This window comes from Ailuropoda melanoleuca, chromosome 14 (assembly GCF_002007445.2).
Source record: "Ailuropoda melanoleuca isolate Jingjing chromosome 14, ASM200744v2, whole genome shotgun sequence".
NCBI lineage: Eukaryota > Metazoa > Chordata > Mammalia > Carnivora > Ursidae > Ailuropoda > Ailuropoda melanoleuca.
Genome location: NC_048231.1, coordinates 18067415 through 18094872, shown reverse-complemented (window position 1 = coordinate 18094872; position 27458 = coordinate 18067415). Strand labels below are relative to the sequence as shown.

At 38.6% G+C, this 27458-nt stretch overlaps 1 protein-coding gene and 1 long non-coding RNA gene across 2 annotated transcripts in view; one reads left to right on the top strand and one right to left on the bottom strand.

Annotated features, from left to right (window-relative positions):
* Positions 1-1944, bottom strand: part of LOC117795926 — a 15447-nt gene extending 13503 nt beyond the window's left edge. Inside the window, exon 1 of the long non-coding RNA XR_004620114.1 lies at positions 1591-1944. This is a non-coding gene — a long non-coding RNA (uncharacterized LOC117795926). The remainder of the gene's footprint in view (positions 1-1590) is intronic.
* A 103-nt stretch (positions 1945-2047) lies between these two features.
* SNW1 (SNW domain containing 1) overlaps positions 2048-27458 on the top strand; it is a 32323-nt gene continuing 6912 nt past the window's right edge. Inside the window, exons 1-10 of the mRNA XM_034642144.1 lie at positions 2048-2138; positions 6797-6950; positions 10592-10753; positions 19474-19569; positions 19664-19770; positions 20735-20839; positions 22107-22176; positions 23307-23372; positions 25009-25117; positions 26972-27121. Of these exons, the coding sequence (XP_034498035.1) occupies positions 2125-2138; positions 6797-6950; positions 10592-10753; positions 19474-19569; positions 19664-19770; positions 20735-20839; positions 22107-22176; positions 23307-23372; positions 25009-25117; positions 26972-27121 (1033 nt within the window). The 5' untranslated portion in view covers positions 2048-2124. The remainder of the gene's footprint in view (positions 2139-6796; positions 6951-10591; positions 10754-19473; positions 19570-19663; positions 19771-20734; positions 20840-22106; positions 22177-23306; positions 23373-25008; positions 25118-26971; positions 27122-27458) is intronic.

The window sequence follows — 27458 nt, the reverse complement described above, 5'->3', positions numbered from 1 at the left end:
CAGACGCTCAACCGCTGTGCCACCCAGGCGCCCCTGTCATAGGATCTTCTTAAAACACAAATCAGATCATGTGTCTTCTCTGCTTAAAATCTCCAATGTGATTTCTATATACTGCAAAATAGCGATCTCCAAGATATAATAATAAGTGAAAAAAGGGAAGGTGGAGAAAAATGCGTATGGTATCTACCATTTGTGTAAGAAAGAAAGAGAAGCATACAAATATATATGTATTTGTGCATATTTTCAAGTGAAAGGATAAATCATAAAATTTTTTTTAAAGATTATAGGGAGAGGAAGGGAAAATGACAGACGGGTCAGGGAAAGAATCTAGAATTCTCTAAATATACTACCTGTTTGGTAAATTTTGGCTTTGAAACCATGTAACTGTTTCACAAAACAATTTTTTTTTTAAAACAACGCCTAAGAATCCAAGGCAAAAAGAAATAAACCTGACTATCAAGTTAGTGGCATAATCCCACAGAGAGGAAGTATTCCAAATCACTGTATTTATTTATTTTTAAGAAATCTCTACACCCAACATGGGGCTCAGACTTACAACCCTGAGATCAAGAGTTGCATGCTCTACCAACTGAGCCAATCAGGTGCACCTCTCCCCAAGTCACTTTAAAGCAATGTAATTTGACTATACACACCTAGAGAGATATACTCCAAGGGTAAAAAGAATTGCAAAAAAAAAAAAAAAGCAGAAACTATTATCATTAAGCATACGTTTAGTAATCATTTTCGTAATGTTATTCTGAAACTATTTTATATATACAGTAGGATAAAGCAATTATGTTAATTAATTATGCTAATTGTTATTGCCATATGTAATTATGTTAATGCCATTAGGCACCAAGATTTTCAGAAGAGATATGCATATAAAATCAAAGTTAAGTAAATCTGTGTAATCCTAAATTTGCATTGATAATAGTAATATAAATGCACTATGCATTTTCTCAAAAAAATGTGTGCATATCTAAATTTTTTAGATCTGTAGACTAAAAAGGATTACTAACAATAATCAACCTAATAACAGTGAACATTTGTAGCGTCCAAATCGTTTTCTCTAAATATCACTTTCCCACTTAAAGGAGGGCTCCTTGGAGAAATGACTGATTCCAAGTCTGGGGTATAAAAAATACTAGATGAACCTACAACATCTTGTCACCAGAAATTGAGTCATCCTGAGTGGGGGATGCTGCTTCTGCTGCTCCAAGTAGTGTGGTTGATTTGGGAAAATTCAAAGAGCTGTACACTCACAGTGTAGGCACCGTTCTGTATCTGTGCTATACTGCAAGTAAAGTTTGTACCTACACTTTATCACGGAAAATGTTAAACGTGTTAGTGTAATGAACATCCATTTCCCCATTATCCGGCTTCAACAGTGATCAAAAACGGCTATTCTCATTTCATCTATACTTTACCCACTTCCCTCTCTCCAATATTTGTCAGCAGATTTCATTCATCATATCAGTTCATCAAAGATTATGTTTAACCCATAATCTATGTAAAACAAATAATATAAAACACGTACATACATGAAAACATAACATAATACACAAAAGAAGTGTTGTAAAGGTAACTTACCAAAGATCACAGAATACCTCCCCAGGAGAGTGTTTTGGGGGTGAGGTGTGGAGGTAGGGGACAGCGGTTAAAGAAAAGTTTCGAGTGTGAATGTTTTTAGAGCGTCCCCAAACTCTATTCACAGTCTCACGATTTCCTATTGTTTTAAAACCCTGTCACCCTTTTATTTAACGTTGCTGTTCCAGGTATACTCTTGTATTGGGGATCCTTACAAGGGGAATGAGACTGGGTGGGGAATAAAATAAGCAGCTTAAAAGGCATCTCACCTTCGTTATTTTGCCTAGGGAACGCCCTATTCTCTCACAAGTGTCCGGGGGATGCATCTGCCTTTCTTAACTGAAGCCTTTATCTCATTAAAACCGCTCAGTCTGGAGAGGACAAAACCGAATCGTACTCTTGTTCCAAGAACTACAAATCCCAGAAGGCCTTTCGGCTGAGGCGCCTGCGCATCGCGGGCTCCTTCCTTTCCCCTCCTCATCAGGGGAAAGACCCGCCCCGCGGTGCTGTCGCTCGCGCTGGAAGAAGCGGAAGAAGATGGCGCTCACCAGGTAGGTTGTTGATGGGGGTCCTCGATACGGAAGGGTCTGGGAGTACCCACCTTTTTCATTTTTCTGCCCACTGTCTCCGAGCGTTGGCCTGGCTCGGGACACAGAGCGACGTGGGCCGCGACCACGGCTAGGCCCTTCTGCCGGCCTCCGGGGCGACTAGGCCTCACGGAAGCTGGGGTCTTTCCTGAGCGGTTCCCTGGTTGAGTTCGTCCCCTCCTTAGGGCCGAAAGCCTCGGCGTGGCGAATAGTTCTCCGGCCTCAGATGCCAAGGAGTCGCACGTGTTTTTCGCTTGAGCATCTTGGGGTTGTGGAGAGCGCTCCGACAGTGCCACGGCTCGGGCGGACAAGGCGGGGGTGTGGAGGGCAGTGGCTTATTTAGGCGAAGTGAAGCGGCGGGAGCCGACTGTCCAGCTTACTGCCGTGTGCCCGACGAAGTCTCGCCTGTGCCCCGAAACGAGGATTCCTGAAAAAAAAAAAGAGGGGCCCGGCACTGAACAGAGATTTTTAAGTTAGCCACTGTGGTGGCCACAGTCTACTAATAATGCACCGCTGCTCCTTACTTTTAACTTTGGACTTTAGAATTTCTTCCGTAGATAGAACCACTTCAGATTTTTGCTGTTCCCAGTTGCCTTGGTAACCGCATGTAAAGTGGTCCCTGCCTTTGAGAAAAAGATGCTTAACTGGGAGATTCCGAGGAGTTACATAACTCCTACTAGTCCGCGACCTTGTTGCCCCATCTAAGTGGAAAAACTTTCAGTGCGAATGCAAGCAGGAAAAGTTGTTGTCGAACATGGTTGTAAAGAAAGTAATCGTCTTAGGACATAAGCTTGCGCTCCCTAAACACAGTTGATTCTCCTCACACTTATTTTTCCTGGCTGATGACAGTTATGAATCCCACAAAATGTTTTAATCAGAAAATTCTTGGGAGAATTAATTTTGGGTGCCTTGCTCTATCCTATGGGTTGTATGTATACAAAAGGAAATGGGGAAGATGGGGTACAGGGCATACAGGTATGAAAGAAAGAACAGCACAAAATGCTCACTTGTGTAATACTAACCTTAAGTGCAAAAGAATTAGATTAAATAAGTTGAGTGGACTAGGGAGTTTTCTTGAGTAAATGTTACAAGCAGCAAACGTTTGAGTGCACCTCCAGGTGGGAGGCACCAAAGCAAAGATTACCAGAATTATGAGGAAAGGTATTGTGGAAAAGGTGGAATTTGAAAAGGACACAGGAAAAATAACAGAGATGTTGTGGGTATTGTGTGCTTAAAATTGTAGTGGCAGAGTGCAGTCTTTAAATGGCTAGTCTTGGGAACTACATAGTTTTCTGGTTTTGTTGAGTTCTGGTTGATTTGATCCCAGGTGAAATGTTAATTATCTCCAAGATCTACCAAGGATTACTTAACAGCAGGGACTTGACATAGTGATGCGTTACGGTATTGGTGTCACCAGTTATTGTTACTAACTAAAGATTTAAAGTCATACTGATTTAGTTCTCTAAATGCAAGTGTATTTTGGGGTTATGTATCTAATAGTATCACTTGCATTTAATATGCTTTATTTGGTAAAGGGGAAAGGGTAGACTTAAGATGCCTCGACAGTGGCACTGTTGACGTTTTGGGCTGGATAATTCATTCTGGTATGGGGCTGTCCTATGTATAGTAAGATGTTTAGCAGCATCTTTGGCCTCTATCCATTAGATGCCAGTGGCACCCCTCCCATTCCCTATCCCCAAGTCTTGACAATCACAATGTCTCCAGACATTGTCAAGTACCTACATTGTAGTTATTTTGCCCCCCAGTTGAGAACCACTGAGGTATACTTTCTCCTTGCATATACAGCCCACAGCCCACTATGTACTCCTTCCCCCTACCCTGCCACCACAGGAGTGTGCCTCTTTGTGGGAATGTCATCCTTTACAAGGAACAGCACAGTTAAGACCTTCTGGAAGGCTAGAGTATGTTCAGACCCTAATCCAGGCCAAGTTACCTGTTTACTGGTTTGTCTGAACTCTTTGCTTTGGCAGGCTGCCTGCCTTTTGATCATTTTAGTAACAGTTCTTCGAGCAGAAGGTAAAGAAAAGAGAATATAAGTAAATATTTTGGCTTCTTTGTAACTGTCTTTGTTTTTTTTTTTTTAAAGATTTTATTTATTTATTTGACAGAGAGAGAGAGACAGCCAGCGAGAGAGGGAACACAAGCAGGGGGAGTGGGAGAGGAAGAAGCAGGCTCCAAGTGGAGGAGCCTGATGTGGGGCTCGATCCCATAACGCCGGGATCACGCCCTGAGCCGAAGGCAGATGCTTAACCGCTGTGCCACCCAGGCACCCCTGGAGTGCTGTTTTATGAGGTGGTCAGAGAACAGCCATGGGGAGGTATAATTGAGAAGAGACATGAATGCTAAGAAGGAAGGACTAAAAGATCTAGGATGGGGCTGCCTGGCTGGCTCAGTCAGTAGAGCATGCGACTCTTGATCTTGGGGTTTTAAGTTCAAGCCCCATGTTGGGTGTAAAGATTTCTTATCAAAATCTTTAAAAATGAATCTGGGGGAAAAAAATGAATCTGGGAAGAGTTTTCTATAAAAGCACTATAGGAAAGAATGTTCCTAATAAAGTATTTTATGGCAGATGGAATAACAAATGTGAAGATCTTGAGATGGCCGAAGGTAAGGCAGTAACATTGTAGTGACATAAAGATGGTGGGTGCAAAGGGCAGGGTGAATTTAATTTTCCTGCAAACATTTAAGTAGCCCTTGCTGTGAGCTAGACAATGCCTGGGGAGTTAGGGATGAAAGAAGCAGAAGGCATGATTCCTGTAAGTTGCTCACAGTCTAGTGAGAAAAAGAAAGGTAAATGAGTGGATGATTCTGATACAGTAAGATAGATGTTATAGTAGTGGTACATAGGCAGGCTTATAGGAGCATGGATGGGGGCAACTAACCCAAATTGGGTGAGCTCCGAATAATCAAGTATGTATTGAACAGTATTTAGACACTGTGCCAAGGGGTTCATAGATTTTCTCATTTAGTACTTAGAGCAACTCTGAGGTAGGTAGTCTTTCCATCTGTCTCTACAGATGAAAAGACAGAGGTTCAGAGAGGTAGGTAACTTATATGGGTTACTATCTGGCATAGGTAGGATTTGAACTCTGGGCTCTTAACCATCACAGTACCCAACTCTCTAGACCAGATTAGATCCCATTTGTGTATGTTGTCATACACTCTATATTTTTCCTTCATCATTTAATAGAATTTGTAATTATGGATTTGTATGAGGGATTGTCTCTCCTCTGCAAGACTGTAACCTGTCTTTCTCAGTTTATAGTCTCATTGCCTACATAGTGCAGTACCTGCACCCAAGTGATCAATAAATATTTTGAATAAATAAGTTCTGTTGCTTACTCAAATATGCTTACTAGCCAAGAATCACAAAAAAACCTTAACTTTTCCATTAAATGTATTATTCATTTATTGGGATCCTTTTGTGTTACTTTGGGGTATCTCTGTAATAATATTGTCATACTACAAAGTTGTTAAGAATTGCTTGGTAGAAAGGCTGCTTTGATCAAAGAATAACAAACTACATCTTCAGAATTTCTGCTTTGAATCTTTGACCTTTTAACTTTTAAATTGCATTCTAAACTAGATACCTTTGGAAAGACACACTTAAATATGCAACTTGTATTTTCTTTCTTTTATCCACCTCTTTGTTACATTCAGTGCTAATCCTTATTTTTTTTTTGTATTGACACTAACATAGTTAAAAGTAAGAAATATAAAAGTAAAGCAGTTAAAAATAAGGAGTATGAAAGTAGTAAAGACACTAAGGCAACCATATGCTGGACAGTTGGCCCCTGGGTAATTGAGGATGCTTCCTTGCTTATTACAAGAAAGGAAACGTGGAAGCATAAAAACTCAATAATTTATCTATTATATGAACTATTAATTTTTTATTCTGGGCACCATTTGCCTGCATCCTAGTCAAATGTTTTTTATTGTATGTCTCTGAGTACTTCTTTCTTTTTCTTTTTCTTTTTTTTAAAGATTTTATTTATTTATTTGACAGAGACAGCGAGAGAGGGAACACAAGCTGGGGGAGTGGGAGAGGAAGAAGCAGGCTCGCAGCAGAGGAGCCCGATGTGGGGCTCGATCCCATAACGCTGGGATCACGCCCTGAGCCGCAGGCAGATGCTTAACCACTGTGCCACCCAGGCGCCCCAAAATGGCAGATATTTAATACTGCCATAAATCATCAAAATGTTTGACCCTCGGGGCGCCTGGGTGGCACAGTGGTTAAGCGTCTGCCTTCGGCTCAGGGCGTGATCCCGGCGTTATGGGATCGAGCCCCACATCAGGCTCCTCTGCTGCGAGCCTGCTTCTTCCTCTCCCACTCCCCCAGCTTGTGTTCCCTCTCTCGCTGTCTCTGTCAAATAAATAAATAAAATCTTTAAAAAAAAGAAAAAGAAAAAGAAAGAAGTACTCAGAGACATACAATAAAAAACATTTGACTAGGATGCAGGCAAATGGTGCCCAGAATAAAAAATTAATAGTTCATATAATAGATAAATTATTGAGTTTTTATGCTTCCACGTTTCCTTTCNTTGCAATGATCAAATGTAAGAATTTTTAAAAATTCTGACTTTTATTATCTTTGCTTATAGCTTTTTACCTGCACCTACTCAGCTATCTCAGGACCAGCTTGAGGCTGAAGAAAAAGCAAGATCCCAGAGATCACGGCAGACCTCATTGGTCTCCTCCCGAAGAGAACCTCCCCCATACGGGTACCGGAAAGGTTGGATACCTCGGTTATTAGAGGTAAATAATTGTGCTAACCCTTATAAAATAAATTTAAACCCTAGAACCTCTGCACATGAATGCCAATATGCTAGAAATCCTGGTTGTGAGTTCGTAAGACAGGTGCTCTGCTTAGGGCACTGATATTTTTCTTCTGGCTTATTATCACTGCTTTGTGATCACTGCCTATGTCTTTTCTTATATCCAACTATTAAGCATGTACAAAAGAAACTAACACACCCTCTATAAATCTAGCAATTACCATATATGGAAAAAAATGGGAAACTAAGAGGAGAAAATGAAAGTTCATGTTCGGGTGCCTTTCCCTTCCTTCTCCCTGAATGCACAGGCCCACATAATCCTGCAGAGACAGCCTTCCTCCAGGGAAAACTCCAGCAGCATTTCTTTTTCTGATTTCCTTCCCGTAAAGTGTAGTGGCAAGAGCTCTGGCAAGGAGTTTAAAAGAATAAATAAAAATCAGTGTTTTTGCATCATACCTGTGCTGCTTACTCTTAGATCCTGACCTCTCTTCATCTGTTTTCTTGTCTTCAATTTGAGAATGTTTATATAGGTTTAATATACAGATGATAAGTTTTTTAGAAGATACAAGAGAATTTGATGGTTGATTTGGAGACAGTAAGGGAGAAAGAAGAAATCTGGAATGATCTTTTTATATCTCTAGCTTGTTACCAAAAAACAAACTTCTTTGTCAGTACCTGTCCTCCTAGTTACTCTGTATCGTGTACTGCAATTCAGTACATATTCCTTTCCCTAACTCCAGGGCAGATTTCCCATGCTTGACCACCTTTTTCATCTAGGGAGAAAAGCAAATATTTGAGACTTAACTATTTTGCTTCCCCAAGACCACTTCCTCTTTGATCAATCCTTTTTCTTCTCCGTCTCTCAGTATTCCTTTTGACTCCTACAGATTTCCCTCTTCCACTTTCCAATGTGGAATGTCCTTGCCCTATTAAAATTCTCTGTTCTTATACCACTCATTTTTGTACCCAAGTATTTTCATTTTATCACTTTGCTACATTCTGTCCTTTTATGGTTATGATTTTTACCTTACAAATATGAAGGGCTCATGCCTTTACCTTTTTTTTGTATGCCTCCAAGTGGTGATCATAGTGAACTAAGTATTCATTGGACTGAAATTTGTTGCTTTGCATCCTACAAGATACTGTCTGTATTCTCAGTCTCTCCCATGTTTGGCATTCCCCCCCTACCTACCAGAACACTCTGTGGAGCCTGGAAGACAACTAGGTCATGTCTTCTAAGAAATTTCCTTGTTTTTTTTTCCTCAGCTCTCCTCTAGACCTTATTAATTCTAATGTGTGAAGGTCAGTCTTACTAAAATTACTAAGGGATTGCTGTTGTTGCTTTTGTTTTCACTGATAGTGTAATTTGTGAGAAGCAGGGCAAAATAGAAGATTATCAAGGTGGCTATAATGCCCTCTTATATGGGGCAAAAAGGTAGTGACAGGTATCACCTAAGAGAAGTATAATGTGTCTCTTTGGAGGGATGCTGGATATTCTTTGTTTGCCCTCTCAATAGATTATAGGATGGGGAGGTGACAGGCATCATGTTTCATACAACAGAAATCTCATCCTTATTTCCATTTCAGCATTATGACATTCAGGGACTATTAACTTTTTAAAACCTACTTGACTAAAGGTTTCATATGACCTGGTGGAACAGAACAGTTTATTTGAAAATCAAACCAAAATGGCTAGCTAATCTGGAAATACTGTGAATGCTTTTGTAGGGGAGTGAACATTCTATGGAGAAAGCATTTTGTTCTAGTTTTCAAAGTAAAAGCTATGATTTTCTGGCAAGCTTAATGACCGCACAATGCCACATCCACAGTTCTGAAGTGCTTATTATAGTTCAAGAAGCCCAGCAAATCTAGCATGTGTCAGATTGATGGCCTGGGTACAGGTAGCACCTTTCTTGAGAATGCTTTAACAGTTTTCTGCCTAATTTATAAGAAAATATCTCCCTTAGCTTTATTGTTTGTTTTTTAAAGTGTCAAAAATTTTCTTTACAAGTCAGCATATTGTATCTAGGAAATCACATGTCCAAGATCTAATGGAATATTTCTTGAAGGAGGAGGTCATAAAAGTTTGTTATTTTGGGGGCACCTGGGTGGCTTAGTCAGTTAAGCATCTGCTCAGGTCTTGATCCCAGGGTCCTGGGATTGAGTCCCACATCGGGCTCCTTGCTTAACAGGGAGTCTGCTTCTCCCTCTCCCTCTGCCTGCCGCTCCCCCTGCTTGTGTTCTCCCCCTCCCCCGCCAATAAATAAATAAAATCTTTAAAAAAAAAAGTGTTATTTTCATAAAGTTTTTTCATTAAACCTCCTCTAAATGATTGCTTTTAATATTTTTTCCTATCTTGTATGTAAGTGATGAATCACTGAATTCTACTCCTGGAACTAATGTTGCACGATATGTTAACTAGCTAGAATTTAAGTAAAAATTTTTAAAAATATTTTTTTCCTATCATTTTTTAGTAGTATTGACTTGCCCTTTATTGAGCTAAAAAAGGAAATTTTAGTTCAGTAGAAAATACAAAGTTTTTTGGAGTCAAAAGATCTGAGTTCAAGTCCTGTATATGCTACCTATGACATCGTGGGAAAATCACTTCACTTTTCTAAATTTGAATTTTTTCCATATGAAAATATGAAGTGTTGAAGAAATACAAGAATTAAATGAGTGTAGATTATATTTTGTACATTATAATAAGGTCCTAAGCAAATATTACTAAATTTAACAAAATTATTTAAAGATTATGTTTAATATTCATATGTTAATTTGATGAGCCGCCTCTTTTTATGATGCTAAACTTCATCAACAGGCTTTACTTAGCTTGTTCTACTTTAGAAGTCTTCATCCTCTCTTCTAAATAATTGTATACAGTCACCATTAGAAATGTGTTGAACTCATTTCTGGGGCCTTTCTATTCTATTTATTTGCTTCTCATGGAACATTAATAAATATGTTATTAAAATCTGGTTCCAAGAAAAAATTCTTTACATTTCTGTGCTATTACAGCTTGAATGGTTACTCACTAAGAACATTATATATGCTAAAACTAAAGATCTTTTCCTTGTCCTAAACATTCTGCTTAATTTCTTCCTGCCACATATATAAAAATCCAGATTTGTTGCCATGGTCTAGAAGCCCTTTCATGATCTGGTGTTTGTCTACCCCTGCAAGCTTATCACCTGTGTGTCTGCTCCTCTGTCCTCAGCAGGCTCCAGCCCCACTGGACACTTGTTTCCTAGAACATTCCTTCACACTAGAGCCTTCACACTATTTGCTCTGCCTGGAAAATGCTTCCCTCAGATCTTCCCATTCCCGATTTCTCATTATTCAGGCTTTAGCTCACGTTACTTCTTCACAAAGGCTGTCCCAGCTGCCCTATTGAAAGTAGCCTCTCTTTGCGGTCCCATTATATTTTCAAGGCATTTATCACAAGCCAAAGATTAGGCTTTTTATATTTTTGCCCACTAGAATGTATACTGTACAAGACCAGGGACCTCTGTTTTCTTTATTGCTGTCTCTAGCATCTAGCATAACAATGTCTCGATAATTGTTGAATGATTGTATCTTGAATCTGAAATTACAATTTTTCTTTCTTTTCTTTTTAATATATAGGATTTTGGAGATGGAGGTGCCTTTCCAGAGATCCACGTGGCCCAGTATCCACTGGATATGGGGCGAAAGAAAAAAATGTCAAATGCACTGGCCATTCAGGTGGATGCTGAAGGAAAAATTAAATATGATGCAATTGCTCGGCAAGGACAGTCAAAAGACAAGGTAATCCTCTCAATGATAAATATTTTTTGAAAAGGTTTTTTGTTTTGTTTTGTTTTTATTGTGTGTAAATGATACATATCTGGCCATTTAGTTTTATTAAAAGTAGCAATGAGGGTGAGGGGCACCTGATGGCTCCATCAGTTAAGCCTCCAACTCTTGATTTCAGCTCAGGTCATGATCTCAGGGTCCTGGGATCAAGCCCCGTGTTGGGCTCCACACTCAGTGGGGAGTCAGCTTGAGGATGCTCTCTCTTTCTCTGTCCCCCCCTTGCTCATGTGCTCTCTCGCTCTCTCTCAAAATTAAAAGAAAAAAGTAGCAAAGAAATATACTTAGGCTAACTGAAGATAGGATTTCATAACAATATGGACCGTATATTATGACTTCATAATAGCAACGACTTTTTCCTTTGAAGTCTCCCAAATTGATTAAAACTTAGATATACTTAGGGTTTTCGTCTGTTTGTTTAACATTTTAAAAACAATTTGAAATTGTTAAATTTTAATTGTTTTAAGCTCTTTTATAGTACTGACATTTTTTAAATGCTAGAAAATTGTTCAAAATCGGGGCGCCTGGGTGGCTCAGTCGTTAAGCGTCTGCCTTCTGCTCAGGTCATAATCCCAGGGTCCTGGAATCAAGCCCCACGTCAGGCTCTCTGCTCAGCAGGAAGCCTGCTTCTCCCTCTCCCTCTGCTTGCATTCTCTCTGTCAAATAAATAAAATCTTTAAAAAAAGAAAATTGTTCAAAATCTACAATTCTAGCACCCCTCAAAAAAAATCAAAATTTAGATTTTATGTGTAGTCTTCTAATTCTCTTTCTCGTGTACTTAAAAAGTACTTACACAGATATTTAATTATTTAAACAGTTCATTTGAATTATACAAACTTTTTTCTCCCTTAAGTATAAAACTAGCACTTGCTATCCAGATTTATGATGGCCCTGCTTACAAAGTAATCCAAAGACCAAAAATAAAATTTACTTAAAATAATCTCATCACAGAGCAGCTACACTCAGAGCCAAGGAACTGTTTTTAAGAAGACCTAGTTTTTTCACTTGTAAATAAGTGCTCCATATAAAGGTAAAGATCTCTTTAGAATTGAAGATGTTGGGAAAAATACTTGAGAACCTTCAGTACCTGTCCTTTGTCTCGCTGTCCTGGAAACATTTTCATTTTACCCTCTAAAATAGCATTAATGACAACCCATCCTCTGCTCCTGCATCAAGGCCGCTGAGTCTTAGGGAAAGCAGTTAGACTGTCTTGGAAATCTGTCTTGGGTTTCAACTGGGCTCCCTTGGTGTTCCTCCAAGCTCTAACTTCTCCTTCTCTGCATCTCCTCTCAGTTTTACAGGTGACGAGGTGACATCTGTTTACATATAAAGACCAGTGGAAGAAAATTGTCTGCTTTCTTTATCCTGCACTTTGCTTTGTGTCTTGACTTTGCCTTTTGTCTCTATGAGAAAGTTCTCCTAGCTAAACCTCATCTTGCCAGATGTGCTCTGGTGTATCCTGGGTCTCATTCCTTACCCCTCTCCTTTATGGCCTCACTCTTTCTTTATTCTTCTCAACCATGACTTTCACCTCCCCTCCTCTATTGGCTCCTTCCTGTGAGCTTTTAAATATGCTTGCTTTTCTCATCTTTTGTGAGAAAATTTTTCCCCGATTACCCTCAGGACTCCCTCCAGCTATCTCCAAATTTCCACCTAGTTTTCTTCACTTTCCTTCAAGCTTTTTGGCTTGTTGTTTTCTGTTCTATTTCTTCCATTCTTCATTTCACTGTGATAGAGCCTCATCTCAGCCAGTCTGCTGAGATAAATTCTGGCTAAGGTCTCTAAGACTTTATTTCTCACAGCACCATCTCTGTGACTAATTTACTCCCTTCGCTAAAGTTGCCACTCATCTTGGTGACTGTTGGATCTGTGTTTCCAGCCCAGTTTTCTCTCCTGGGCTCTAGGTCCTTATATCTCAGTGTCTGCAAGGACAGATCTATAAGATTTTCCCAAAGCACTGCCAATCAAATACAAACCTAAATGCATAATTTTCCACTTAATCTACCTTCTCTGTTCTCTAACTCAGCGACTAGCAGTGATGTCTTCCTGATTGACTATACTAAAGTGTGAGAGTTCTTTTTTCCCCATTATTTTGTTGATTTTTTAAAAAATACATTAATAATAAATTCTTACTGTAGAAGATATTAACAGTACATAAGTATGTATATAAAGTTCTGCCTACTTCTCCCACTTTACTTCCCAGAGGTAAGTACTGTTACTATAATGATACACATCCTTCCAGATCATTGTTATGGATTTAGACGTTGATGTATACATATTCCCACTTAATATACACACACATAAACATCTCTTTTTTTTTTTTTACATGAGTGAGATTTTAATATTCATGACATTCATTGACTTGTTTTTTACTTAATATGTTTTAAAGATTTTTATTAGTATATATAGGTCTGCTGTATTTTATTTTTTTAAAGACTTATTTATTTTAGGGAGAGAGTATGTTCACGTGTAGGGGGTGGTGCAGAGGGAGAGAAAGAATCTCAAGCAGACTCCAGACTGAGGGCTCAATCTCATGACCCTGAGATCATGACCTGAGTCAAAACCAAGAGTCAGAGGCTTAACTGACTGAGCCAACCAGGTGCCCTGGTCTGCTTTATTTTTAAAAAACCGATATAGAATTCCATGGTGTGCTTGGGCCTGAATTTTGGTTTTTAAGCATTGGTGGTTTATTTAAAAAAAAAACTTTGGTAGTTTCTAATTTTTTAGTTTTCAGACAGTACTTTATTCAAGATCCATATACAAATACCTTTTTTGCACATGAGTATTTGTGTAAAATAAATTCTTAGTGGACTTACTGGGTCAAAGGATATTCAGATGTCAGATGTGACACATAAAGTTATATGTTCTCTAAAAAGCCTTTGCTGAGCACTCATTATGTTTCCCTTAGGCCTTCCATCTGTTTAGTCACCATGATTTATCTTCTTAACACTTCTCAATATATGCCCTTCTCTGCTACTTAATTCAGGCCCTAACCAGTTACCACAACAGAGTCTGAACCCATCTCCTTGGCATTTGTTTTGCCTGCCTAGAAAAACAGATTCATCCTTGTTTATTTGTTTAGTGTTCTCTCTCTCTTTCTCTCCTCCACATATACACACACAAGTGTGCACACTTAAAATCTTTCCATGGCCTTCAGGGTAATCAGCCAAGCTTCTTATGGCACACTTGACCCCTTCCTTACCTAGCTTCAACTCTCATGACCGGAATACTGAAATCCAAAAGTAAAAAGTCCAGTTTTAGCCATTCTATTTATTTTCAGTACAAAATAATCACCATTGTACATAGTTGTTAAAGAAGAAAAAACTTTCATGGCGCCCAGCTGGCTCAGTCGGTAGAAAATGCAACTCTTGATCTTGGGGTTGTGAGTTCCAGCCCCCACATTCGGTGTAGAGATGACTTAAAAATTTTTTTAAATCTTTAGAAGAAAAAACTTTCAGGCGTTTTCTGTAAAAATTTGCTGTGAGGAACTACTGGCAGCTCCCATTATATGGCATGTTCTCTCTTACCATGGAAACTTCCCATGGATGCCATCCTGTGCATGGGAAAGCTCTCCCCCTATTCTTTTGAGTAAATTCTGTTGCTTTCAAATTGCAGCTTGCTCGTCACTGTTTCAGGGTATTCCTCCTAATCTTCCTTGGCGAAATGGGGTTTCCTTCCTTTTCCCTATGTTTATCATAGCAGTCATCACCTTTTGCTGTACTTAACCCTTCGCCACTATCTGTGTCATTTGACTATAAGCTCTATGAGGGCAGAGATGATATCTTTAGGATTCCTCTTTGGTACCTAACTTAGTGCCTGTAAGCTTGGCACACAGACATTCATCAGTGATTATTGGAGAAGCGATAGCAGTTTTCATTGAGTAACAGAAAACCATGTCTTCTGAGCCAGTAGGGAAGCATAGTCCATAACTGCAAAAGGAAAAATAGGTCCCTATACAGCAGAACATATACTGGAAATGTCCCCTGGGCCATGGAGACCTTCATTGGCCTTCAGCTCCCTTTGTTTTGATACAGCTCTCCTTTGGAGTAATCACTGTTCTTTATTGGTATATGTACTGCCTCTCCTCTCATTGGTTAGGAAAAAGCAACACTTTAGGACAATAGTTTGGTATTGGCAGGTTGACTAATTTTGAAAGACATACATACCCTTTTAGCCCATTTTGCGTTACAGTTCAAGATTGGAAACCACAAATTTTCTCTGATGCCCAGAGGATGTCTGAAAGTTTTTTTCTTTTTCTAACAACCATGTATGTTGGTGATTATTTTGTTCTGAAAGTAGAGTAGACATGTTAGAACTGTTTATTTTTACACTTCAGGGCTCTGGCCAAAAAGGTCTCTAAAGTAATATTCCTTTGTACCCTGAAAGCTTTACATGTTTGTCTATAATGCGGCCACTACAGATGAATCCAAAACTAGTAGTTTATAGAGGTGTACCACTCAGAGGTTCATATCAACCCTAACCCTGACCCTAGCCCTAATCCTAATGGGGGAAGCTGTGCATGCGTAGGGACAGGACATATATAGGAAATCTCTGTACCTTACTCTTAATTTTGCTGTGAACCTAAAACTGCTTTAAAAACATAAAGTCTTTAAACACACACCCACACAGAATGAAGATTTTTTTTAACAGAATGAGCAGGGCACTGAATGAATTGAGAAGATAGCGAATAGAGTGGCTACTTGGCCTGTTCTAACATTGTTCCTGGTGGATGTATTTCCTTGCTGGACTTTATGCCTTGGAATATACATTTGAACTTCTTACACAAGTTTAATAAATAAATATTAGACAATTTTTTAAAAAGTGGATGGGTTAATATATGAAGTTCTTGAATGCATTTAATAATTCAACATTAACTGAGTACATATTGGCAGATGTGTGTGGAGGAGGGAACACTTCTTGATGGTTTGGGACTGTCTTGAGCATTGTGTAATGTTTAACATGACTGCCACTTTGTAGTGCCTTGGAGGTGGCAGCAATGCCATGTTTTAAAACCACTGATTTTTCTGTTTTGGAAGTAGGAATTGGCTACTAAATGTGGCTTTAAAATGGGGCTTTAAAAATTCATAATCATTCAGAAGGCTGATATTCAGAGTCTTTGGCATAGGATGAAAATAGTTTATTGGAATATTGAATTTGCATTATAGTGCAAAGATTTTTTATTTATATCAGAAGGATCTGGTTTTCTTCAGAAACCTGAGAGTTCTCACTGAAATATTAATAGTGAAAGGTCAAGTATGGTAAATGCTAGCCCTGGGTATAAGAGATTAAGAAAAAAGGCAAGATTGCAAGGGATAATATTCTAGAGCAAGTCTAAGGCCAAAGATCTCTCTACATGTAAAATAAATACTGTATACACAAGACTTACAGTAATACAAAATTGGTAGGGAAAAACATTTCTTGAATTAAATTTTGATGGAACTAAATCCTTCCCCCCCCAATTGTGACTTGAGTGATAAATCTTGAAATAAAAAGCCTTGATGTTTACATTTTTCCTTCTTAAATAGTTTTGTGGAAAATGTTATATACATGATACTACCTCAAAGAATACCTTCAACCCCTTCCTCTGCCCAAAAAAATAACTCCCAGCAACTTTAAACTGACCCCACAATAAATTGTATTTTGCCTGGTTCATATGATTTCACAAACTAGCTAAGTCTAAAGATGGTGTTTCCTTTTTACCCCCAAAATGATGACTATGTTGACAGATTTTTCCTGTCAGGTCAATCCAGTCCTTTGCCAGTTTTCAGTAATAAAAAAAGAAGTTTCACAGATGAGTTATTGCTTTATCTTGTTCACACAGCTCATTTGTGCTCCTCATACCTTCTAGAGTATATTATATTTTTCAGATAACCCTCCCCAGCCCCTTTGCCTCCTGGGATATACTGAGTTTCTTCAGCACATTTGGTTCTCAAGCAATAAAAATTTGGGGTTTTATAGTTAATTACCATGGAGGAATCTTGCTCTTCAGATGTCCTTCACTCAGCTTTGTGAGATGCTAGAATCTTATTGATGCTCATTTAAAGGGTTATTAACTTTGGAATACCCAAATAAGAAGCAGCAAATGGCTCTTGTATGCTAAATTAGTATTGAGACTTTATGTTGAGCATATATGACTACCAAGGAGCCATTTACTTAGAATCGCCTCCTGTAATGATTGCTGTGTAAAAGTAATTAACTCTTCATAGTCTAGATATTGTTTTCTAGAGTATTATTATGTGATTTTAAACTCATGTGGTATAAATTTTTCAATCTTGAAAAGAAATAAGACTTTTGAGGTTAGTTACTAGCTGTGTGATCTTAGTATGTATTTCCTTGTTCTGAGCCTCACTCCTGTCGCCAGAGTGAGTTTTAGGTCCCTTCCAGATGAACACTGATAGGATGGTGACACTAGCAGCTCACATATCAGTGATCATGTTTTGTGGTAAACTGTCTACACTTTCTTCCCTGATCCTTTGTCTCATTCTTGAGAAAAACAAGACAAGCTAGAGATTTGCCTATAGCCATGAGGTAATTTTTTCTGGTAGGTCCATAGATTACAGAGAACATTATGCAGGGCCTAAAATACCATCACTGTTAGCATAGAATTGAACATCTCTAAAATTCATATATTCATTCATTTGTTTAAAAAAAAATATTGCCTTGAATGCCTCCTGTGGACCAGGCATTGTTACAAGCCCTGGAGATATTTTAATGAATAGGAGATTCCTCATCAGTAACTTAGGTATAATCATTGTACATACCTCAGGGTTGATAGAAAAATTCAGTTAGTTAATATATATAAAGCAAAAGAATAGGGGCACAAAATAAGTGCTTATTAATAATTTTAGCTATTATTATTACTTTAATAGAGATACAGATAAACAAGTAAAATGGAAAATAATTTTATACTGAGGGCAATGCTTTGAAGACAGTAATGGGAGTGCTGTGACCCTGAGTATGTGGGGAGGGGTTGCTGCTTTAGCAAGGGTAGTCAGGAGAGGCTTCAGTGCGTTCATGACTTTTGAACTGAGACTCAGCTTGAGAACTCACATGAAGAACTAAGAACAACACTTTTAAGGCCCAGAATTCCAGAAAAGCATGTTGTGCTCCAAATACAGGAAGAGCTAATGTGATTGGGGGCGCCTGGGTGGCACAGCGGTTAGGCGTCTGCCTTCGACTCAGGGCGTTGTCCCATTGTTACGGGATCGAGCCCCACATCAGGCTCTTCCGCTGTGAGCCTGCTTCTTCCTCTCCCACTCCCCCTGCTTGTGTTCCCTCTCTCGCTGGCTGTCTCTATCTCTGTCAAATAAATAAATAAAATCTTTAAAANAAAAAAAAAAAGAGCTAATGTGATTGAAACATAATGAATGAAGAAGTGAGAGGTACAGGGGGAGATTAAAGCTGTAGGCAAAGCCAGGTCAGGTTGTATAGGCCAGAAGTGGTTTTTGCTTTGTTGTTTGGAATAAAAAATTAAGAATAGCCTGCTTTTCCTTTAAGCTGTTTTTCAGTAAAGGTTTTATTTATTTGTTCATTTATTTATTTATTTATTTAAGAGAGATTGAGAGTAAAAACAGAGGGTGGGGAGGAGGGGGAACAAGCTGACTCCACACTGAGCGTGGAGCCCCATGTGGCTATTGATATCACCACTCTGAGATCATGAAATGAACCAAAATCAAGAGTCCGATGCTCAACTGACTGAGCTACCCAGGCTCCCCTCTTTTAAGCTATTTTTAAGGAATGTCATGGTAGAATGCAGTTATTGATATAAGACTTTGGCTTATAGTAGTAATTTTTGAAGCTCTTAAGTACCTGGGAATTTGGTTTTCTTTCTCTTCATTAGTTGTTCTTTCTTTATACGTGTATCAAAAATTCCTGACTCAAGCAGCAAAATCTAGAATGCTGTTTATTTGCTAAATTTCCAGTACCTCTTTTTTTTCTGTAAAGTCTGGCATGTAAAGTTTTTATGAAAGTATTCAAAAAGTATAGATGGACACAAAGTATTACTCTGTTTTTGGGGGGCCTACCACATCAGTGTCAGCCTCATAGAAACATGGTAAGCCCAGTAGGAATTACAGCCATCCTAAATTTGGTTAATGAGTATAAAATAAGTTGTGTATATAGAATATGTTTTGCTGTTCTTTTTTTTCCACAGAAGTGTTCTGGGTTTTTTGACCATGGCACGTGTTCATTTTCTTAGTCTGTGAATAGAGTTGATGCCAGAAAAGACAAACATTATAAGTAGGGTGAGGTCATTGAAATTTTCTGGGCCCACTGAATTTGGAAATTATTTGGTAACCTGACTTAAATTCTGATGAGCTTGTAATCCAAGATAATGGTGCTATAGGCAATTTATATCATCATTAATTTCAAGTCTTAGTGAGCCTCAAAAATAGGGATCACTGATGCATAAGATTTTGTTGGCACAATTTATTTGGATAGTGACTTGATTAGAAGATCTCAAATAATTTAAATGCATGAGGTCAAAGGAAAATTATTAACTTATATAGCCAGGGCAATAATTTGTGTATATATTTTAAGCTTCCTTGGTTTTAAAATCTAAAAGACACAATCTGTATCCTAAATTTATAAGTGTGCTGACTTCTGAAATGATTTATTGAGGTTTCTTCTTTTCATTCTCTGCTTTTCTTGACCCTGCTTGTGTTTGAACATTTTAGGTCATTTATAGCAAGTATACTGACCTGGTTCCCAAGGAAGTCATGAATGCAGATGACCCAGACCTGCAAAGACCTGATGAAGAAGCCATTAAAGAGGTAATAAGGCATTGAGATATATATAAGTATTTTAGATGACTTTCTACATCTTTATTAACTTCCAGACCACTCAATATGGTATTTCTTATTTCAGATAACGGAAAAGACAAGGGTAGCCTTAGAAAAATCCGTATCACAGAAGGTTGCTGCAGCCATGCCAGTTCGAGCTGCTGATAAACTAGCTCCTGCGCAGTATATTCGGTATGATCTTGCCTGGAAGTCTTAGGTTCATGTTGGACTTGACTGGTGTTGGGGGTCCTGGTGTTCTTTCACTATCCTACTTAGTCACAGTAGAAAATGTAACTTTTTGAATAATGACTTGAAGCTTATTGACTCTGTGCAGACTGTTGAAAGCAGAAGAATTTTTTTAAGAGGTCTACTTAGAAGATACTAGCTATTAGGCTATTTTCAAAATATATTTTTTGGTTTTAGAAATTAATAATTACTTACAGCATATGCTCCAAACCACTAATATTTTGTATAGTTTCCCATTTGTATATAATAGGCTTTATATAACATACATAATGTTTATATAATGGTATAAATAATATTAGTATATTGATAATGTTGTAATTTATTACATAATAGTAGTTACCTGTAATAATAGTATAATAGCAAAATAGTGGTAGTGTACTAATATCATTTACATAATAATAGGCATCTTTATAATACTTATAAATTTTGAAGGATTTCATTCAACTAAATCCTTTTGTGGAGAGATGATTCACATGTAGGTATTACAAGAAAAATCAGAGCTTGTAGATGTGCTGCTATTATTTTTTCTCTGTTTTACAACCTATGATTAGTTAAGAACTACTAATTCTAAGCTGCCTGGTGAGAATATTATGGGGCGTTTCTTCTGCAAATGCAAACTTACAAAATAGGTACCATTTTTAGACCTCTTATCTGTGAAATTGAACACCATGCCTTCTGTGGTGGAAAATGGACAGGGATGAATTATTGGCGAACTAATATGACTCTAGTTTACATTTTGCTTATAGCTCATTATTGCTGTTCTCTTATTTCCATTGCTATCTGCTCTGCCTAAATATTTTGCAACTTTCTGTTAATACTTTATGAAAGGAATTGACAGTATAGTTTAGCTTAGAATTGTGACAGAGGAAAAATACCTGTTGAGTTTGAACTAGTTATCTGCATTCTTCAGATACACACCATCTCAACAAGGAGTGGCTTTCAACTCTGGAGCTAAACAGAGAGTTATTCGGATGGTGGAAATGCAGAAAGATCCAATGGAGCCCCCAAGGTTCAAGTAAGTAGGTGGCCTCATGAGAATAAAACACTATTCTTAAAAAAGATATGAGAGGAGCAAAATATCCCAGATGTCCGTCAGTAAGTGAGAGGATAAATAAACTGTGGGACATTTATACAGGGAATACTAGTGATATTAAAACAATTGATAATACTAATTAATCAGTTTAATAAGAAAGAGTAAACCTTTAATACATGAAATAGCATGGATGAATCTCAAAATTATTATGCTGAGTGAAAGAAGCCAGACAAAAACAAGTACATTCTGTATGATTCCAATTATATAAAACTCTAGAAAATGCAAACTAATCTGTAGTGACAGGAGGTAGATTAATGCCTGTGGTGAAGGAGGGGAGGACAGAGAGGGGATGAGAAGAACACGAGGGATAGGAAAAGAATGTGCAGAAACTTGGAGGTGATGAGTATGTTCACTATCTTGATAGTAATGATGGATTTCACAGGTGTATACTTGTGTCAGATTTAAACAGTACACTTAAATATGTATATTTAATTGCATGTCAGTTGTACCTGTATAAAGCTGTTTAAAAAAAAAATGGGGTGGCTGAGTTGGTAAAGCATCCAACTCTTGATTTTGGCTCAGGTCATGATCTCAGGATCCAGGGATTGAGCCCCACGTCAGGCTCTGCACTGGGCGTGGACCCTGCATAAGATTCTCTCTCTCTCTGCCCCTCCCCCCACTCTAAAAAAATAAGAGTAGGGGCACCTGCGTGGCCATTCCGTTAAGCATCTGACTCTTGACTTTGGCTCAGGTCATGATCTCAACGTTGTGAGATCAAGCCCCGTGTCAGGCTTCACTGAGCGTGGAGCCTGCTTGAGGTTCTCTCTCTCCCTCTCCCTCCATCCCTCTCCCCACTCCCTCTCTTAAAAAATAAGTAAATAAAGTAAAAGGAAAAAAAAGTAGGGGCACCTGGCTGGCTTAGTTGGTAGAACATGTGAGTTTTGATCTTGAGGTCATGAGTTTGAGCCCAACTTTAGGTGTGGAGCCTACAAAAAAAAAAAGTATATTACCCTATGAATTGATAATGATATTGTGGAGGTGAGGTGGGTAGTGATGATGACAAGGTTGACTGTGTTTTAACAGTTGTGGAAACTGACTGATGTATGATAGATGAACATTCATTATACATTCTATTTGTTTTTGTATGTGTTTGAAGCTTTATAAAAATGGGAAGGGGAAACTTGAGACATATTAACCAAAATGGAGAAATGTCTAACACTCTCTGGTTGTGCTTTGATTTATCCTTCAGGATTAATAAGAAAATTCCCCGAGGACCACCTTCTCCTCCTGCACCTGTCATGCATTCTCCTAGCCGAAAGGTAATCTTTGCTGTAGTCTAACATCCTTTTTTTTTTCTTTTTAAAGATTTTATTTATTTATTCGACAGAGATAGAAACAGCCAGCGAGAAAGGGAACACAAGCAGGGGGAGTGGGAGAGGAAGAAGCAGGCTCCTAGCGGAGGAGCCTGATGTGGGGCTCGATCCCATAACGCCGGGATCACGCCCTGAGCCGAAGGCAGATGCCTAACCGCTGTGCCACCCAGGCGCCCCGCTAACATCCTTTTTTGTACTCATGATTATTAATTTTATAAATAACCTCCCATAGAACAAAGTCTACATGTCTATACAGGTACATTGTGCCACACTTACTGTTTTTTTAATTTGATTTTCAAGATCAAATGGGGACCCACTCAGGACTATAATGTGTGGTTCCAAAGTACTTATGAGAATGTATGTAAAATGTTAGCTATTAATTTTCATGTTATTAGCCTAACCCCTGCTTAAATGGAATGAACAGGGTCTGCTATTTGACAAGCAGGATATTATCATAGAGGAAGTGAGTACCTGGGATTAATAGGCCCCTGAAATCTGAGTGACATTTTTTAGGTATGATTTATTATCCAGCTAAAAACAAATTTTCATCGTAAGACTTGTCACTTTTATTTCTTTAATCAACCAATTCTTTATTTTTTTAAAGATTTATTTATTTTAGAGAGTGAGTGCATGAGCGGGGGGAGGGGCCGAGGCAGAGAGAGGGAGGGAGAATCCCAAGCAGACTCCCTGCTGAGCACAGAGCCCAGTGCGGGGCTTGATCCTATGACCCTAGGATCATGACCTGAGTTGAAACCAAGAGTTAAGCACTCAACTGACTGAGCCACCCAGGTGCCTTTCATATCATTTTAAATATGGAAAAATACTAACCAGAATTTATAATTATCAAAAATAATTTATAGATTATTTTCCATTTTTTATATTGAAATCATTACTAGAATCCATGGTATGAGAACACAGTATATGTTGCTACCAAACAAATGGAATTTTGGCCTTTGACTAAATCTATTCACATGTCAGTGTTCATTGAAATGTCTTTGAAGAGAAGATTGCACTTGGGTTTTTAGCTAGACCAAAAATCAAGAAATGTCTCTTCTTCCATTCTTTTGTCCACGCAGATGACTGTGAAGGAGCAACAAGAATGGAAGATTCCTCCTTGTATTTCAAACTGGAAAAATGCAAAGGTAATTAAGTTTCATAAAATCAGTCTCCTACTATTAGAACCTACTGGAAAACAGGAAGGAGCTTTAGCCTCAGAAACTTTTGTTAAATCCTCAGCATCTCACTTTGCTGAATGTTTTCAAAAAGGAACACCCAATTTATGTGACTCTTTTTTTTAATGTAATAGAAACATAGTATTCCAGTCACATGAATACTGTGTAGATTCTTTTGGTGAATTGTAGTTATCAGAAGCATATGGAGAAGGGATAGGGAGAATAAAATAACATATCAACGAATGATAGTATTCTTTAGAAAATTTAGAAATTGATATGTAAAATTATTTCTGAAAGAAACCAGTTTAAATGATAATATGACAAAACAGAGTAAATGTTTGGATATATTCAGTATTTTAATTTTTTAAACATTTTTTTTTGTTTATAATGTGTGCATAAGCTATTTAAATCCTTCATATTTTCTTTTCTTTTTCTTTTTTATTTTATTTATTTGAGAGAGAGAGCACGCAAAGGAGGGGAGGAGCAGAGGGAGAGAGACAAACAGACTCTGCCCTGAGTGTGGAGCCTGACAAAGGGCTCAATCCTAGGACTCTTAGATCATGACCTGAGCTGAAACCAGCAGTCTGACGCTTAGCCGACTGAGCCACCCAGGCGCCCCTGAAATATATTTCCTAATCACTATTTCCCCATTTTCCCCAAATTGTGTTTCATAATTCTGTTCTTGATGGGTGAGGAAGGCCATTTTAATTTGTAGATTAAATATAAAATTATTTTTTAAAGGAAGGTGTGCACTCATCCTATAACAAAAAGATTATTGGGTGGTCCAGTTTGGCTTGATTAACGTATATGTAACTATGTGATATCTTGAGTTGCTTCTGTAACACTTCCCTGTATTAGGACTAAAGACTATGGACAAGAGGTCAACATTTGGGAATGTAGTCATAAATCTAGATAAATAAAGCTAAGCCTGAACTGTCTTGGATGTTCAAGCGTATTCCTTGAGTTACTCAAAATAGGATGGCAAAGTTTCAGAATACAGAATCTCAGTTGTCTGTCAAACTTTATCTTTTTTCCATTTACTAAAACTTACAGTATTCTAAGAATCTGACAAGTCATTATGACAGTACCACACATTAAACTACCTATATATACTATGATTTTCATGATTTGTTCCACTTTTGTATGACTGTTGTATTAGTTGAGGAACAACTACTTAGCTATTTGATAGTGATTTCCTTTTATTACAACTCAATTATTAACATGAGAATATTTGCTCAGAACTTGGACTCTGACATCACACTGCCCAAGTTTAAATTTTAGCTCATCGATTTATTAACCGTGTCCTCTTGGGGACATTACCTAAACTCCCTACCTCAACAGCAGCATCTGTGAAATGGAAGTACAATGTTACCAGCCTTCCAGAGTTACTGTGAAGGTTAAATGGGACCACACATGTGAAGTGCTTTTAAATTGGCCTCCGCATGAAACCCTCAGTGTTAGCTGCTGCTGTTGCATAATTGTGAAGAAAGATGTAAGAAAAAGAACTTCAGCTCACTGGTAGTCAAAATGGACATATTTACATCTAATTTTAAAGAATCTATTGCTGCTCTTTTATGACTGGTGTTTCCTACCTGCTGTTGCACAGGGGTATACAATTCCATTAGACAAACGTCTGGCTGCTGATGGAAGAGGCCTGCAGACTGTTCACATCAATGAGAACTTTGCCAAGCTGGCTGAAGCCCTCTATATTGCTGGATCGGAAGGTTGGTCTCTTACAATGAAAGGGTTTAATGCTCTTAATAATTCGTAAATCCATTTTCGGCTGCCTAAGGTAGTTTGTTCGTTCCAGTTTAATTGACACATCACTGTGAATTTTAAGCCATATAGCATGATGGTTTGAGTTACGTAAGATAGTGCTGTTTAAGCTACAGTACTGAGTACCCGGAGAGGCTCTTAACTGCGGCATGTGTGCCAGAGATGGGAGTTGCTGTTTGCAGCTCTGTACCTGGTCTCAACCTTTGTAGACTTGTACACACACCCTACCACTGGCGATCCAGGTTCCTCACGGCATTCCAGAGCAATGGTTCAGTAGGCTGATCTCTTATTTCTTCCTTCCTTCCTTCCTTCCTTCCTTCCTCCCTTCCTCCCTTCCTCCCTTCCTCCCTTCCTCCCTTCCTCCNCTTCTTCCTTCCTTCCTTCCTTCCTTCCTTCCTTCCTCCCTTCCTCCCTTCCTCCCTTCCTCCCTTCCTTCCTTCCTTCCTTCCTTCCTCCCTTCCTCCCTTCCTCCCTTCCTCCCTCCCTTCAATTCCTTCCTTCTCCCCCACTTAAGATTTTGTGTGTTCATTTGACAGAGAGGCAGAAGGAGACGCAGACTCCCTGCTGAGCAGGGAGTCCAATGAGGAACTCAATCCCAGGACTCTGGGATCATGACTGAGCCAAAGGCAGATGCGTAACCAACTGAGCCACCCAGGCGCCCTGATCTCATTTTTAAAGAGATAACTGACTCCTGTTTTTAGATTTCATAATTTTTTTCTATTTTAAATGTAGATGTCTCCCAAAAGGTCAGTAGCATAGAAGGGCAGATAAACATTCTGATGAATTGAAAATGATAGTCATGATATTGGTTGTCCATTAATATTATGAATGTGTGTGACCTAGAAGTTTACATGCATTATGGCATGCATTTAGAACATGGAAAAGTATATTTCCTGCATCGCAGCAAGCACCCTTATAAAAATCATCTCTTGCTAAGGCTTTATCTTGAATAGACTTTTTTTTTTTTAAGGTTTTATTTATTTATTTGACAGAGACAGCAAGAGAGGGAACACAGCAGCGGGTGTTGGAGAGGGAGAAGCAGGCTCCCCACTGAGCAAGGAGCCCAATTACGGGGCTCAGTCTCAGGACCCTGAGATTATGACCCAAGCCGAAGGCAGACGCTTAACGACTGAGCCACCAGGAGCCCCTTGAATAGACCTGCTTGATTTTTGAACACATGACCAATTCCTGCTATGTAATTGATACTGAAAATTTCTTTATTGGAATCTCGTTTAATTTTTGTGTTTTGTTTTGTTCCTGAGAAAGCATTAGTGAAACAGTGACTTAAAAGATTGATTTGGGTCATTACAGTTTCCACCACTAAAACATTTTCCAGAGAGAAAAATCTAAGTTTTCAGTGTCTTCCAGGCAAGCTTGCTTTTAGTGGACAAGAATCTTTGTTTTATTTTTTTATTTTATTTTATTTTATTTTTATCTTTTATTTTTTAAAATTTTTAAAAGATTTTATTTATTCATTTGACAGAGATAGAGACGGCCAGCGAGAGAGGGAACACAGCAGGGGGAGTGGGAGAGGAAGAAGCAGGCTCCTAGCGGAGGAGCCTGATGTGGGGCTCGATCCCAGAACACCGGGATCACGCCCTCGGGATCACGCCCTGAGCCGAAGGCAGATGCTTAACGACTGAGCCACCCAGGCGCCCCAAGAATCTTTGTTTTAATCAGCAGTAACAAATCTGAATTCTTTATACCTACTCTTTCAAGCCATATTTCAATCATGCTGTTGGTTGATAGCTGTAACTTTTCCTCCAATCGTGTCTTATTTAACATTCAACTTTACAAACAGGCTCGGGAAGCTGTAGAAATGCGTGCTCAAGTAGAGAGAAAGATGGCTCAAAAAGAAAAGGAGAAACATGAAGAGAAACTTAGAGAAATGGCCCAGAAAGCCAGGGAGAGAAGAGCTGGGATCAAAACCCATGTGGAAAAAGGTATGACGTTCTCTTTCCCAAGTTGAATTGCATTGTGAACAATACATATCTCATTTTTTAGACTCACCATTGTTTTTATTGCACACAAAACTAATACACACAAAGAAAATGTAGATATTTCACATGAGAGAGTAACTTCTGCTACTGAGCTGTAGCAGTAGAAAATAAAAAATATGTATTTTTTTTTAAAGATTTTATTTATTTGAGAGGGAAAGAGAGTGAGCAAGAGCGCAAGAGCAGGGGGGAGGGAGAAGCAGACTCCCAACTGAGCAGGGAGCCCCATGTGGGCTGGATCCCAGGACGCTGGGACCATGACCTGAGCCAAAGGCAGACACTT